Source organism: Colletes gigas, unplaced genomic scaffold (genome assembly GCF_013123115.1).
Source record: "Colletes gigas isolate AHSC1104 unplaced genomic scaffold, ASM1312311v1 Colletes_gigas_Sc00013, whole genome shotgun sequence".
Classification (NCBI taxonomy): domain Eukaryota; kingdom Metazoa; phylum Arthropoda; class Insecta; order Hymenoptera; family Colletidae; genus Colletes; species Colletes gigas.
Window position 1 is genome coordinate 4,480,393 of NW_025106642.1, and position 15,150 is coordinate 4,495,542.

Here is a 15,150-nt window from a genome sequence, read left to right on the forward strand (position 1 = left end):
TAAGCGGCAAGATGGTGGGTGATAAATCGAGCTGAAAATTGACGGCGGTCCCTACCTTGTTACCAAAGTTCGATCTCGAAAGCAACCGGACGAGCGAGTCGGCGAGTCGAAGGCAGCTTTCCCCAGCACTTCACCACTTGCTCACAAAAAAATAAAGAACCAACGGCGATCACCTGCTTCTGTTTACATGAAAAATCCCACTGAAACACTCTCGCGATCGGTCCACGTGCTCGGATGGCTCCCCCCGTTCGGTAACCTCGAAATGTCCCCTTGGATCTTACGGTCAACGGTTAAACGTGTTCGCGAATCCTCGACAAGGACAGGTATCGGGCACACGTCGCGCGAGAACGCCTCCGCGCGAACCCGTCGATCTCCAGTAAACAGTTCCCCGACCGCGATGATTTCGAAACGCGACGAGAGGCACCACCCCGCGCGATGTGGTCCGGTCGAACCTAGAGGGAGCGGCGCAGGTTTCGAGGGTGATCGGCGTGTACGTCCTTGGTGGGCCCGGTTGCCCCGTGCAACGCTCCTCCGCGCGGAATCCCCGTATTCCCCAGGAGCGAGACGCGACGACGTTCGTGATAATAGCTTGAGGAGGCGTTGTCGCGAATCGTCGTGAACGTGGTGATCGTCAGAGGGAGATCTCGCGATGGCTCGAGCCTATGGTCTCGGGAGAACTGACAGTGGCCTGCGCTCACCGGAGTAAGGTACACCCTACTACCTCACAACCACAACTACTAGTGCTCCTGCTACAACTACTAGCCAGACTACTAATACTACTACTATTGCCTGAGATCACTCTCTCCCTCTTTTCGTTCCCTCTCGGTCGTTCCCTGCCGATCTGACGGCACTCTTTCCTCGTCCATCTTTCTCTCCTTTGCTCGCCCGAACCCCTGCCTATCCACCTTCATTTTCTTCGCGGCTCTCGCTGCCTCGTTGCACCGGGGGACCCGGACTGACTGAACGTCTTTACCATACGTGAAAGGCGCACCCACATAGACTCCCTGGCCTCGTTGCTCGTGTTTATCATTCCGTCGCGGGTCCCCGGCTGCGTGTACCGCCATCAACACGCGTATACGCGTTTCCCAGCGTCCGGGGATGCTGAGGATCACCGTCGGCGTTACGGGGGACACGATATCGACTGGTCGTTCGGACCCACCTCCCCGACTGTGAGTGACGTCACGGATAGTGGGTGCGTTTCCACTCGCAGGTATGTCTGTCGCTGTGATGCAATCTTTATCTGACACCTTGGTTTATGTAGGGGAGAGTCGCGCGCGTTCACTGCCCCCATGAAAACCGTGCAATTTTTATTTTCGACCATTGGAAACTGCACAGTACTGTACTTAAAAAGTATCAAGTTCTAATCGACTGATTGGCATGAAATTTGGGGAGGATCTTCAACACACGTGTCTTTATAGTCCGAATTATGATTTTCAATATTTTTGCACGATTCGAGTTCCAACCATAGCCACATTCATACCGAATACACTGCTTTATTTATACAGTTTCCATTGATATCTGCCTTTGTTTATTAACCTTATTGCCAATGAACCTTGGTCGACATTTGTTCGTTTCTCCGAATAGTATCGACAATATAGACGTATTGTGTTAAAATTTATAGGTAAAAAACACTTGCTGAACAAACGTGTTATTCCGAAAAAATGTGAATTTAAAGGACAAAACAATACGTCGAAGGATCGTTCTTTATAATAAAAGAGCCATGGTCACCGTATGTACACTATAAATTGAAATATCATTGCGAGATGTATTGCACAATATCTCGAGCGAAAAGACTGTTTTACTCGAAGCTAAAGTTCAGAACAAAAGATATTACAGAAGGCATGACACGCCTAGTAGTCGAAAGAATATCAGGGTGTGACAGTGGAGCGGTAATCGCGCGGTATCTTGAGTACCCATTATTCCTAAGCTTTTCCGAGGCAACCGGTTAAGACGTTCAACGGAGCATTGCGTTTCGCGAACTACGTGTCAAAGGAAAGCGAGAGCTTACTGCAACCTGTCCAAGGTGGAAGCCAGAGCTACGGTTTCGCGAGAGCAATCGACGTCGTTTCGCCAAAACTGGAGTCGACTGCTTTTCTGGCAACGCGTTGCACGAAACGCTCGCGATTACGCTTACTAAACTGGTCTCTGTCGAGAACCATTCTCGGTATAATTGCAGCCACTTAACCCAGGATAAAGTTCTCACCGGGTTCATTAGGGACGATTGCGTACTCTGTGTCGTACGCGACGTGTCCCAGAATTGGGCAAATCTTGCAATATATACGCGAATCTTCAATTGTTTGTCGAGAAATTGGTTTAGCATTTTATTATAGAAAATTTTTTAACTTTATTTTATTCGATAAGAGAAGAATAATAAAATTCAGATTCCAGTCAAAATGGACCCGTATACAGGTGTCAAGAAACTAAACCTAAAACACTCGTTACATGACAAATTGTGGGAGTACTAGTTTCCAATTGTCTAAAAACAAAGTTTCAGTTTCTTGGTTAATTTCAGATCTACTCGTTAACCTGTCGGATATACTTTGATATAAAATCTAAATATCTGAGAAAACTAATTGATACATCGATTTCACTAGGATTGAAAACAAGAGTATCGCGACGAGAGTCTTGCTCGCGAAAATCGAGGATCGTCGGACGACATAGTAGTCCCGAGGAACGAGCATCATTCCGAGTGGCACACGTGATACGACAAGCCGTCCGGTTCAGCGGAAAGAAACCAGGCTAACAAAGATAAATATTTCCTGATCGGCGTCCATTAAGACTGGCAACCTTGGATACCCGGTCTCCGCAGGCACGAGGTAGATTTAGGTAGATCTTGCAAATGAGCCTCTACCGTGCACTTGCCATTTTGTTTCCTGGGTAATAAATATGCTCCAACTTGCTAGAGAACGGGGGCCCGGCGAGGGGGGAGGGGTGGTCGTAGAAGGGTTGGCCGAGGGGAACGATACAGCATCGTATTTTCTGCCCGTTCATGCGGAATCGGCATGTCGTAGATATCGTTCGCGACCTTCCTCTCTTTCTTGCTCGTCCCGTACGCGAGAGAGAGAGCCGAGTGTTGGGTTGGGTTGGGTTAACGGTGTACCGGGGACCATGTCAGTGCTATTTCTTCGTTTGTCCCGTGGTAAGGATGCCACGGCCTTTTACGACGCAGAGGGTAAACCGTCAGAATACGTCCGATCGAAAAACGACAATACATTGATGTAACACCAGTACAGGAGAAAAAAAAAAAGATCCGATACAGGAGGAGAGCCCAGACTCCTCTCATTGCTATGCAAGATGCAGCGTGCAGAGCGCCTCCGTGCATCAGGGATTCGTGTGCAGCGTAACGACCCGTTATTCTGTTTCTCTGTGTCATAGAGAATGCTAGATTCGCGGTAGATGCATGAAAAAAAACGATTCGTTGGTAGCGACGTCTCGAGAAATAGACAAACACGTGATTTATTTCGTGCAGAGAACATAGATTTTTCTGATTTTGGTAGTAACCAACAACTCGTTTGTTTATATGTTATAAAAAAATTTTAATTTCGTTTTAACACTAGAAGTCAAGAAATTAAAACGATAGATATGTAAAAATGAATTGAAATGAATTTTCAAAGCTTCGGTCGAATAAATTTTTTACAAGTTTCATTAGAAATTACGAATGGGTCATTTTGACTGCTTTGGCAGTTCTAGCGTTAATTATACGAAAAAATAATAATTTGAGCATCAAAAGGGGTCCATAGAAAGTAAAGATAAAGGACCTCTGCTTTAGAAGATGTTTCATATTTTACGTTTGTATTAAGAGACTCTCGTTTTAACCGGATGTATTTTTAGCGAGATCGAAACGGACCAGCAGAGAAGTTATTCAAGAATGTTGGAATTTTCTGAATTCCCGGGCGATAATGTAATAATTTAAATTTATGGAGAAATAAGGAAGGGACGAGCAAGTGAAATTTTACTTTTTAGTTCTCGCGCGTCGCAGTTACCAGTTCCCGAAGCGTTTCATCGAGCATTGAAAAAAATAAAATACTGATTTCAGTCAGGTTACTTAGCCACGCATAATATTACAGCTCTGGCAGGATTTACATCACACGCGCCATAAACGATTATCGTACGATACTTTTCACCATTACTAAACATCGCGGAAAATTAACGCTTCCTCGAGTTAACACTACCTCATTTATTCCTACTCAGTTTAGTAAGCGTGTTGATAATATCTAACATTTAACAAGTACTGTGTTTACAAACGTGAACTAGCTTCGTAAATATGTTGACAATCATGTTGGCTGTACGTGTTTTCCAATAAGATAACTTAATGCGACCATCAATCGCAGACTTTTCGTAAATTCCACGCAATAATGTAATTTAACTTCAACTTTTAAATAATACTCATCGTACACTAATAGTTAATGGAAGTTTACAATGAACGTGAAATTTTTATTTGTTATTCGTGAACGAAATTTGTCCAACTTCGAGAGACACGAACTGAAAATATACTGTCGGCAGAAACGATGTTAATGCGATCATAGCCATAGATAATTGATCAATTAATTATCGAATTAATTAACTGGAGCTTAGTTCAGATTAGGACAGACTTTACCCTCGTAAAACGGCCGACCAGCAATTAAATTGTTTTTGAGCTCCGTTTCAATTGATTGTGATATTTGAGACGTTAATGAAACCTAATTAAAATCAATCAATGGACTGGATCCAAGTACTATGGGACCCTTTCGCATAACTTTTGTACCGTAAAAGATATCAAAATGTAATTTGAATTAAAAAATATTAAAAAAGAATGCATATTAAATGATATACGTTAATTTCCTACATTTAATGATCTTGAACAAATTGGAAAAATCGATTATTTTGCACAGTATTTAATGTTTTTCGCTAATTTAAATTCTCATGTTTTCAACTGTAATCTGTAACAGATGTTCAATCGCCATTTAAAAAATCGAATGCAAAAATGGAGTACCGGAAATTCGAATTGATTTCTGCAAACGCCGTTCTTATTCTTTCTTAATAACCAAAATCGTGTTAATGCGTCTTTTGTTAGTAAAACGATATTGAACGTATTTAGATGTTTCTGTAAGAAATGTTACTTTCAAATCAAGTTATTGTTTATTTACTCACACACGGGTGTTTCAATATGGAAAGTAGTCGACCATAGTATCGAATCAGGCACCGTAACCATCGGAAGATCTTGTGAAATATTACTGGAACGATACACTTGGGCGTTATCAGACCATTAGTTGCACTCCTGAACCGTAATGATGACAAAACCGTTATAAGACTCGGTAGTAATGGACCACAGTCTATTATAGTTGTGTCGACCGTGTGGTCGAATATCACAACTCGGATGTAGTCGACGTTGTTTCACGATCAAAAAGTCACTTCTACCGAGTCCAAAAATCCAAGTGATGAACGCCAATGGGCACGCCATCGCATCGATGATCACCAGTGTCAAGATTCGAGTCTACTCACCACCATAGATATAAATTTCAATGATCTGAGTGTTGTTTATATTGAGTATCTACACTTAGGAACGGCACGGTATTAGGTTTTACGACCCCAGTATCGATGGTATTGCATCTTACGACCCAAGTGTCATTGGTGTTGGAATTCATGACTCAATTATTATTAGCAAAAAATTCAGTGATCTAAAAATTGCCGATATTTGGTTTCACTTCCCAGTTCCCGTTCATACCGAGTTCTATGACTAAATTTTGTTTACATTGGAACTCGTGAATCGACGTACTGCAGTACCGTGAGTATTATAACCCAATACAGTACGTGAGCGATAATTTTAATTTGAGTAAAACCCTTGAATTCAATATTTGGCATAACGATTGTTTATAAACATACAGTTCCTTCGAAACTTTTGTTTTTTATACTGAGTAGATAACGAGCTGGACTCGACATAGAATTTTTCGTGCAATATTTTGTCTAGCTTCTCATGAGAGTATTTTAAATACAATATAGTTGGACACATAATTGTCAAAGGAAAAATAAGAGACACATGTTATTTCCAACTGTGATACAACTATATGTATAATTTATATAAAGCTAGTTAGTAATCCTTACTGTAACTTTTCCATAGTGTCTCTTATTGCTTGAAGGAGCCTACACGTTTCTTCAAATTGTTGACTTTCTTATGTTATTTACCTTCGAGATATACTCGTCATAGTAATACCGATCGTTATTATAATCCACTCGGCCAGTCAGGGCATACGGCAATGGGATTAACGGTTGTCAGATTCGTCTGGGAATCACGATAAGCCGTACTTGAAACCAGCTGGATTGAGACTGTGGTGACTCGTAGTGCCGCCAGTGCGACACGTTGCCGGACAAAGACGAGTTACCACAGCCTGCGGCCACGCGGCTTTTGAAGTTGTCTTTGGGAGGCGCAATCGCCGCGGAGCGTGCAATGTCTATAGCTTTCTGGTAGCATCTGAGAATAGCGTGTGGCCGTGGATAATGTGATCTACGTTCACGTAGCACACTCGCGGTGGGCAAAAATCGTTAAAGGGTTCGCTGTAGGTAGCGAGAGCTACGATCGTTTCTGGAACGAACAAATTTAACGAGGAATCTATTATATCATAATTGTTCATCACTATGACATCGAATCGAAGCTGACGGTACAAAGGTGCGTCACTGGGTGACCATTTGAGGGGCTATTCTAGCGTAGAATCTTCAAGAAATATAAAATAAAAAAGAAAAATTCGGTGAACCTTAAGAGACTTTAAAGCGCTGCCAAGAATTTTATTTTTCAATACTTTGGACAATTTTGGTACCGACAATAGCCCCACGTCCATACTGAACGAAATGAGTTTTGGGTTCGATTAATGTAGATGAACAGAACAGCCAGACTCGTAGTCACCATGAAGGCATGTTTAACGAAAGAGGCTACACCGTAACATAGCAAAAGATACATAAAAAATGTCTGTCTAAATTAAAATTATTTCCTGACATCAAAATAGCCTGGCAAAGGCAACTCATAAAGAAGCCATATTGAACATCCTCTGTGACCTTGTTAATAAAGAATTCCTGCAACATCTACTCTGTTTTTGATGGATTTTTAAAATCAGGTGTTCCTATTAGATATTCCCTTGGCAGACGTTAAGAAGCATTCCTACGAGAGCATTGCTTCCGAACACAATGGTAGACGCTATCAGCGGAAAAATAAGACGCCAAAGGATCCCGGCGATTGCATAACAACGCAAAGAAAATTCTTAGCCTCGAAGCCATTCGTAGCGGTGGGTCTCGGGCGTTATAAACTAAATAAATAATCCCCCAGCATCTGGTCTCATCGCATCTGCGTACGTGTCGCAGAGGAGATTAATAAATCGCTCCCTCCGCTTTTCCCTTCTCTCGCCGACGCGTGCTGCCCGCGCAAAAATCTAGGTAAGCCCATTTGCCGTAGGACCGCGTAAATCACCGTCATTGTTTTGTTGCTTTATTGCCCGTGGTGCGTCGCGGACCCCTCCGCCACTCCGATCGGGCCTCCCTTCTTCACCTTTTCCACCCGGTGTGTTCCCTCTGCTACCATCGCCAGCTGCGTGTACATGCACGGGACAAACGAGGCGTTAGCTTAAGTTAATTCAACCGACACTCGCCCTCCCAAGTCGCGAATCGTTGGCCGGAAATGCACGGGTCGTTTCTGTGTTAGTCGAACGCAGAAGAAACGCAGATGACGTCGAAATCGGTGGCTCTCATTGTTATTACGCTATTCCATCATAATATTGCACGTGTAATTCGTTTCAACCCTCTATCGCAAGCATGTCAAGCTCGTGTTTGCCCCGAGAGCCAATTTGCGGTTTGCTACCATGTCGCGGTGTCGCGAGTTACTTTCGTCAAGGTAAAAAATATTTTCAAAACCATTTTTCAATCTCGGCGACGTCGCTCGCGTCGTTACGTCGCCGGACAAAATAAGCTAAATTATTTCTCGCGACGATAAAGGGAGGAACTTGTAAGCTCGAAGATTAGAAATAAGTAGCTACTTTTCCGAACAATATAAATGTCCGTAAAATAAATGTACATATATCTTGTTAGTTAATTAGCTATCACGTTACTTTTTCAAAATAAAGCATGCATAATTAATAAAATACATTGTGCAGTAAAACCTCAACATATCTAAATAATGGAAGAGGTAAAAATATCCAAGTTTCCAACCCTAAGATGAACCAACAGGACTTTTGAAATTTTACACAAAATATTCTGTACAAATTTACAAACTAACAAATATTTGATCCATGCAGAAGCCATGAACTCGAGTATAAACAAATCTTTATCTATGAGCGAATCTGTTGCACAATCAGATGTCCCTAAATTTCATTATTAATCTTCACAAGGGTTGTTTCTATCGAGTTTCCAATCCCGTGCACCTTAATAGTAATCATAAAAATATAGGCTACACCAAAGTTGACATTACAGATTTCTATTTTCGCCACGGCTATCTACGAACGCGTTCGCCGTGGTATTTTGTCGTGGACGATTATTTCACCCCAGCTAGGCGTACCACCATGATCGCGCGATGGTCGGGGATCTTTGATCATCCGAGAGGGATTATGTGAATGAATATAAGTCAACCCCCTTCCTCCCCGCGAAAATGACTAATGCGTTACGCGTAGCCGGGAATTGCCAGAGATAATTCGCAGGGGGATGAGAAATCTCAACGCGCATCGAGATGCATTATGCGTGGTAGCCTAATTTTATTGCGGCGGCATTACCGCCGCGGTGGTACCGAGTACGCCACTCGAGATTTGTCGTCGAGAGGATTAGTCGGATGATGACTCTCGCGAGGATTAGAAATGCTCGTTCGTTCGTAAAAGTTGCTTTGCGAGGCGTTTAAGAAAGGGAACTGTATAATATACAGGGTGTTCGGCCACCTCTGGAAAAAATCGGAGATTCTAGAGGCCAAAATAAGATGAAAATCAAGAATACCCATTTGTAGTATAGTAAGTATATCGCGTTTTCTCGATACGCGAAATACTCCAATGATTCGTCCGTTCGATGATCGGTCATTATTATTTTACGCGTAATGCCTCACTGTATAGACGTCAGGATGTCCTGTAATTACAGGGAAATTAAGGGCGTTACTCGTTCGACGTTGTTTCATTGCAAGCAACCGTAACGTATCAATAATAAGTCATAATTGAACGGTTCGCAAAAGATAGTTTTTTCAGAAGTGTCTTCGACGATAACCGAAACATTAATTTACTCTCGATATCCGCTTTCGCTTTTATTGCTCGGGAGCGTAGATATCGCCGATGAAAATACGACTCTCTTACGTTTCTTTTCACGTATCGACAGATAATTATCAAAATTTGCATCAACGTGAAATAAAAGAAAATGTTCCATAAATAGATAACTTTCTTTATATCTTTCAACGATTACTTAGTTTCGCCATTGGACAGTTATATTTTTTACGCGAGTCTGATGGCTAATAAGCGGGGGTAAACATCGGAAGAGAAAAGGGAAGAGGACGACGAGATTTTGGAAGAAAAGGGAAATTTGTCCGGTTCGAAGTCGGTGCACTCGGAGGGTATTTATCGAGTTGTAGCCGCAAACGCACTTAATACGCAAACGGCCTACCCACCGACCCACCTACCTACGTAGGCAGACGCGTATATATAGAAGCAAGGAAGGCGTGATATCACGACATCGGGATGCAGATGTTTAAGCCTACGAGAGCATAAGTTGGTAGGAGGAAGACATGTTGGTACCCGCGCTTAAACTATACTCGTTACACGTCGTTATTAATGGTCGATGTTTCGCGCCAGGACCGTGTGTATCAGCTGGTATTCACGTGTCCCTCTAACCTGCGAACGCCCACGAGAAAATTGTCTCGTTCGTCCGGTGAATATCGGTCGACTCGAAACAGTCAATTAATCCTTTCGATACGAACAACGTGTACATAATACATGCCCCAAAAAATGCAAGCTCGCGTACGAAGAACGTCGAAACAATTCGAGAGTTTGCTACCAGCCTAAACGCAGCAAAAGGGCCGTCTGAACGTTAGATTTTTACACGTGGGTCCGTTAAAAATTTATAAAATGAATTTTCTTTTTTTTCTTTTGCACGTATTTCCAAAACATCTCTTTCCTTGGCACAACAGACTAAAATCATTCGTTCCTCTAATTTTCGTAATTCAGTGGGTCTTACGTGTCTTCCACTTGATCTGCAATCACAGTAATCTCTAACGTAACAAAATAATGTCTTCAGAGCTTATTACGTGGACGTCGTGGACTCTGTTCCGTAAGACCTTTTGTGTGTCAACTTTATACATAACGCACGTAATCCAATTTTCATCTCGTTAAGGATAGAGTTCATGCAGAGTACCTTATAGACATCCTTGTCCTATTCACTCCGCTTTCTTTCTTCTCTAATTACATACTCGCAGTCACACGTTTCTTTACGTAGTTACAAGCTACTCTTGAGCCTATCTTTAAACATGAGTTGCATAAGGCTACCTAAATTGCAGACCTTATAATCACTGTGACTTTAATTTCGTACTATTTAAAGTTAAATTTCATGTTCGTGATTCTCGGGAAGTTTGTAATTTCTCCGTGCCGCTGATTATTTGCATCACTCTCCATTATTTTATTTACCTTTAAAAGAATCGATTCTTCGTTCTATAAATGTGGTTAATAAAATTTCTTTATATTATAAATACTTCGATAAGCTTGATCTATTTTGAACTGCCACGTTAATACTTGTCCAGTTTATTCAAATTATTTATGAAGGTAGAATCTGACCAAGAACTGTGCACGTTCGTTCGTTGTCATTTTTCTATTGCATACTTCGAACGTGTATCATGCGATACGAAAATATTAGAATAATTCTGTCAATCAAGCATTAGTCTTACATCATTTCAATACTTCCTCGTTACGTGACAGTCTCCTGGAGTGGGTACTTTGTATATATTGCGACTGTTTTCCTATATATTTCATAACGCGGAAATATCACGCGCAAAGTATCGATGCGTTCGTTCTACACCCGCTAGAATCATCGCGCGTAATTTTTTTTTTTTATCCGTCGATCGAAAGTAACGATGTCAAAGTTATGCACGTGTCTGTGCATAATTTTGTACCTGACTGTAAAAAATGTTGCCTGTGCGGGAATATGTACGTACAAATTCACGTTTCTATCGTATGCTTTGCCACCTATTCGTGTCCTTGTCGCCAGAAACAGGGAAGGTGAACACTCGGACAGTGATCGATTAATGGCCTCGTTTATTGCACAGGTGAACAAGAGAATAGTCCTGGTGCTGTTGGAAAAGTTCGTCTAAAGATTTTCAAGGGGTTCGTGGAACGTTGTTATTATTCCGACTGAACGTATTATTGTTTAATATTTTATTCGTTTCTCCAAAACATCCACATAAAATTATTATAAACTGACTAGAGCCAGTTCCATAATTTAATAGAAAATTTCGCGGTTCCCACATAGTTTATTTTAAACAGGTTGATATACAGAAAGAATATATCTTGTCTCTAGATTCATAATTTTATATTGTCCATGATTTCTTAAGTTATTTTTTGTTGCCCGATATCAATGCACTTTACAACGAATACGATTAAAAGAAACGAATAATGTGTTACGAAACGATTGTTTGAACTTCAGTAACAGTTCTTTTTCTACGTCCACCGAGGGCGCATTAATGAATCCAGGAAAAATTGGGGAGGATATCACTACGAATAAAAGCTCCATTCTCTACATACACGGATTTATGGAGAATACGGAATCCGACAATGTTCAGATAATAATTAAAGGTACTGTATGAGTAAAAGAACTTTCACGAAAATGTGTAATTCCACACATGTTCAATAGTTTTATTTTAAAGCGACAAAAATGTATCATTCTTTAATAGAAAAAAACTGCGTTAAACAAAGTGTTAAACGCATCGAGTATAAAGAGTGTGGATTAGAGATCGATAATAGGATGCAAAAAAATTTAACTACATAATTGTAGAATTTAAAAGTAATTAATTTTATGAATAAAAATATTTTTGTAAACAATAAGATATTGAGAGTGTTTGTTTCGAGTAAGACACCGTGTATTAAATTAAAATCACCAGAATTTTTCATAACCTTAATTCAAGACCGATCAACGTAAAGATTGCCAAAACTATCTAGTAGGATACTAATTTTTTGTCGTGAAAATTCAAGGCATTTAGAAGAAATTGAAACACAATTATGCCTGCTTTTGCGTTTGCAGCATATCTGGAAAAAGGAGACGTGAACGTTATCCTGGTCGATTGGGGTGAAATAGCGATCGATCTTAATTACGTATACGTCGCCAGTCAAGTCTCTGTGATAGGAAAGGCAGTTGCAGAATCTTTGGAAAAACTCGCTAAATTGATCGATTTGAACACATTGCACGTGATCGGGCATTCTTTGGGCGCTCACATTGCTGGCCACATCGGAAGATTCGTGAATATCACTCTGAATCGGATAACGGGTAAGTTCTTAAAATTGACCAGAATAAGAATCGACGTTATGCAATAAAGTACACTTTTGTTCGCGAATTTGTCCACGAGGAGTGCACAGAAAACTAGTATCCTAAAAATAGTGATCGTTCACTGCAGGATTAGATCCAGCGCTTCCCCTATTTTATCCCTCCACGTGTCACATTAGATCAAGCGACGCAGAAGCTGTCGTAATCCTTCACACCGACGGTGGCTTTTATGGAACACCTATCGACACGGGGACTATTGATTTCTACGCGAACAAGGGAATCAGTCCTCAGCCAGGTTGCCCTATAATCATTGGAGGAGGTAAATCATAATGCGCATCGTTAACACATTCGAGTTCCTCGTGACGATAGAATGTAAAGAATTTCAATGGGCTACGAACGCGCCACTTACAACCTGACAACCAGTCATTTTTGTAATTCATAAAGTTTTCACTTAAAGTGTCTTAACACCTCTAAAGATTATCACTGGTTGTAAACTGACAGCAGCCTGAGGAAATTTTAAATAATACGGCTGCACTGTTAGAACGTTTATGAGCATCGTAGACGTTTCCCTCGGTAATCGTAATATTTTTCAATTCTAGTACTCCTGATTTAAACAATTCTCTAATAGACTTCTCAAACAAAATTAGATTTAAATAAATTGTTAATTTTTCGCTTGCTCGACTAACAAGGGACTTACACGAATACGAAAATTTTGAAATATTGCATGCAAGTAGAATAGTTCAACCATAACTGAAACCTATTTTTTAGACTACTTTAGATTATTGACTACTCGAATTACACACATTTAAAAATTTTGTTAATTTCCGGGTTCGTGAGCATACTTTGATAAATTTACTAAATTTAAGAAAACATTTGGTAGGAATCATAGAATACGATTTTACTTTTGTACATCGTAAAGTGCTTATTTTAATTACGTGTCTGGAAATATAATAGACACTTCAATTTCTAATACTAATTTCTGTAAATGCAACATAACCGTCAACGTTTACGCCTCGTTGGTGGATTAAATGTTTTTATTGGAAGAATTGTGCAGTCATCAAAGATCCACCAAAATATATGCGGAGTCATTAAAAAATCCTAAATCATTTCCGGCGCACAAGTGCTTTGATAAAATAATAGAAGCCAGGAAGGACGAGCCGAAAGTTTACTTTGGTGATTCTACGCCAAAGAACACGTAAATCAAACGTTTCGTATAATCATATTTTAATAAAATTCTAATAACGATTCTAATAACATTTAATATTTCCAGATACGGTGCATACTGTTTCAATACACACGCGCAATCCCCATATGGTAAAGGGACCTAACGTACAACGCCACTAACATAATCACCATAACCGGAATAGAATAAAAAATAACCTACGCGACAAACAAAATTCTATTTGTTTTAAGAAAGGAGGAACAATTCGATGAATCGGATATCGATTAAAGTAAAAGAACCTTCGAATGATAAGGAAAACCTATCGTAACGTGCGTCCATAAACTAAACTTCGAAGTAATAAATATTTCTGTATATAGTAGTTTGAACAAAACAAAATAATGTTAGGAGCTGGTAGCCCAAGGAGTAACGATCAAAAATAAACTGTTCATTACAGTTCGCTTATTCCAGTTCGTCGGCGGGGAAGAAAACGTTTCAGTCGGTTCGAGGAATACGCGAGGCGAGGAAAAGAGAGAAAAACGATGAAAATCGACGGTTTTGAAACGGGATTGCCGATGTGTGTCGACATCGGGAAGGTAAAAATACAGGAACGTATAAGTGGATAGGTGTGACATGATTCGCGATAGTTCATAGACAACCCGAGCTTCCAAGCTGCCAGTCGCGAGACGCCCTCCAGTTTATGTTAATGGCCGGAGCTCCACTTTTATACCACCTCGTAAAGCGGATCGTGGCCGTCACGATTGGAAAGTAATCACCTGCGTCTCTTCGCAGCCACCTTATTGCACGTTCGTACGTGGCGTTTTACACGCCACGACTCTCGGGACGCGAGCGTTGTTGTTCCAATGCGACTGACATCGAAAATGGGACGTTCCGATCGGTGGAAATATTATAAGAGCCTCTAACGGCTTGGAGAAATTGAACGAGACCGCGAACGTTTTATGGAATATAATCCAAAAATATACCCGAACATTTTATGCACGCGCGACACTTGTGAAACAATTTATGGACTTTACTCGGTTACGGACAACTTTGGTAATGTTATTAATATTCACGAAGGCTTGTCTCTGATAACGACTACTATCACATTTCGTTAAAAATATCGATATTACCGTGGAGGATCTTGCTCTAGCGATTTCAAGGAATATGAATTGTATTCGAAAAATATTATAATTGTTATCGTCATGTTTATGGTCTTTGCTGGTGCGGACTAGATTAGTAATAAACGATGTTATTAATATTGACGAATGTTTGTTATCAATAATATCGATGGTTCAATTCCTCAATTGTCGAAGTTACAGAAACGTGTATAAATTATACGAATGAAACAGCTGTGTACTCGAATTTCTTTTTGGACGCTCGGGGACCCTCTTTTCGCTTATTTCGCGTAGGAGCGTATTTTATCTGTGGTTTCACAAACCATTAGGTTAATCGTTCGAAAAGCAATAAATTTGATCCGTGATCGTCGGTGCACCGTGGTACCGTGCAGATGACAGGCAAGACTTTCCTATCACTTATTC

At 40.7% G+C, this 15,150-nt stretch overlaps 1 protein-coding gene across 2 annotated transcripts; it reads left to right on the forward strand.

Annotated features, from left to right (window-relative positions):
- The first annotated feature begins 10,967 nt into the window (after nt 1–10,967).
- Nucleotides 10,968–14,609, forward strand: LOC122399308 (lipase member H-like). Of its 2 annotated transcripts, none has more exons than XM_043399902.1 (8): nt 10,968–11,123; nt 11,243–11,300; nt 11,620–11,768; nt 12,214–12,456; nt 12,584–12,772; nt 13,498–13,648; nt 13,724–13,969; nt 14,070–14,609. In XM_043399902.1, the coding sequence occupies exons 1-7, from the start codon at nt 11,051–11,053 to the stop codon at nt 13,779–13,781; spliced, it is 921 nt and encodes a 306-aa protein (XP_043255837.1). In that variant the 5' UTR covers nt 10,968–11,050; the 3' UTR covers nt 13,782–13,969; nt 14,070–14,609. The 2 variants fall into 2 exon arrangements, with proteins under 2 accessions (XP_043255837.1, XP_043255836.1); XM_043399901.1 differs by having other exon boundaries at nt 14,084–14,609.
- The last annotated feature ends 541 nt before the right edge of the window (nt 14,610–15,150 follow it).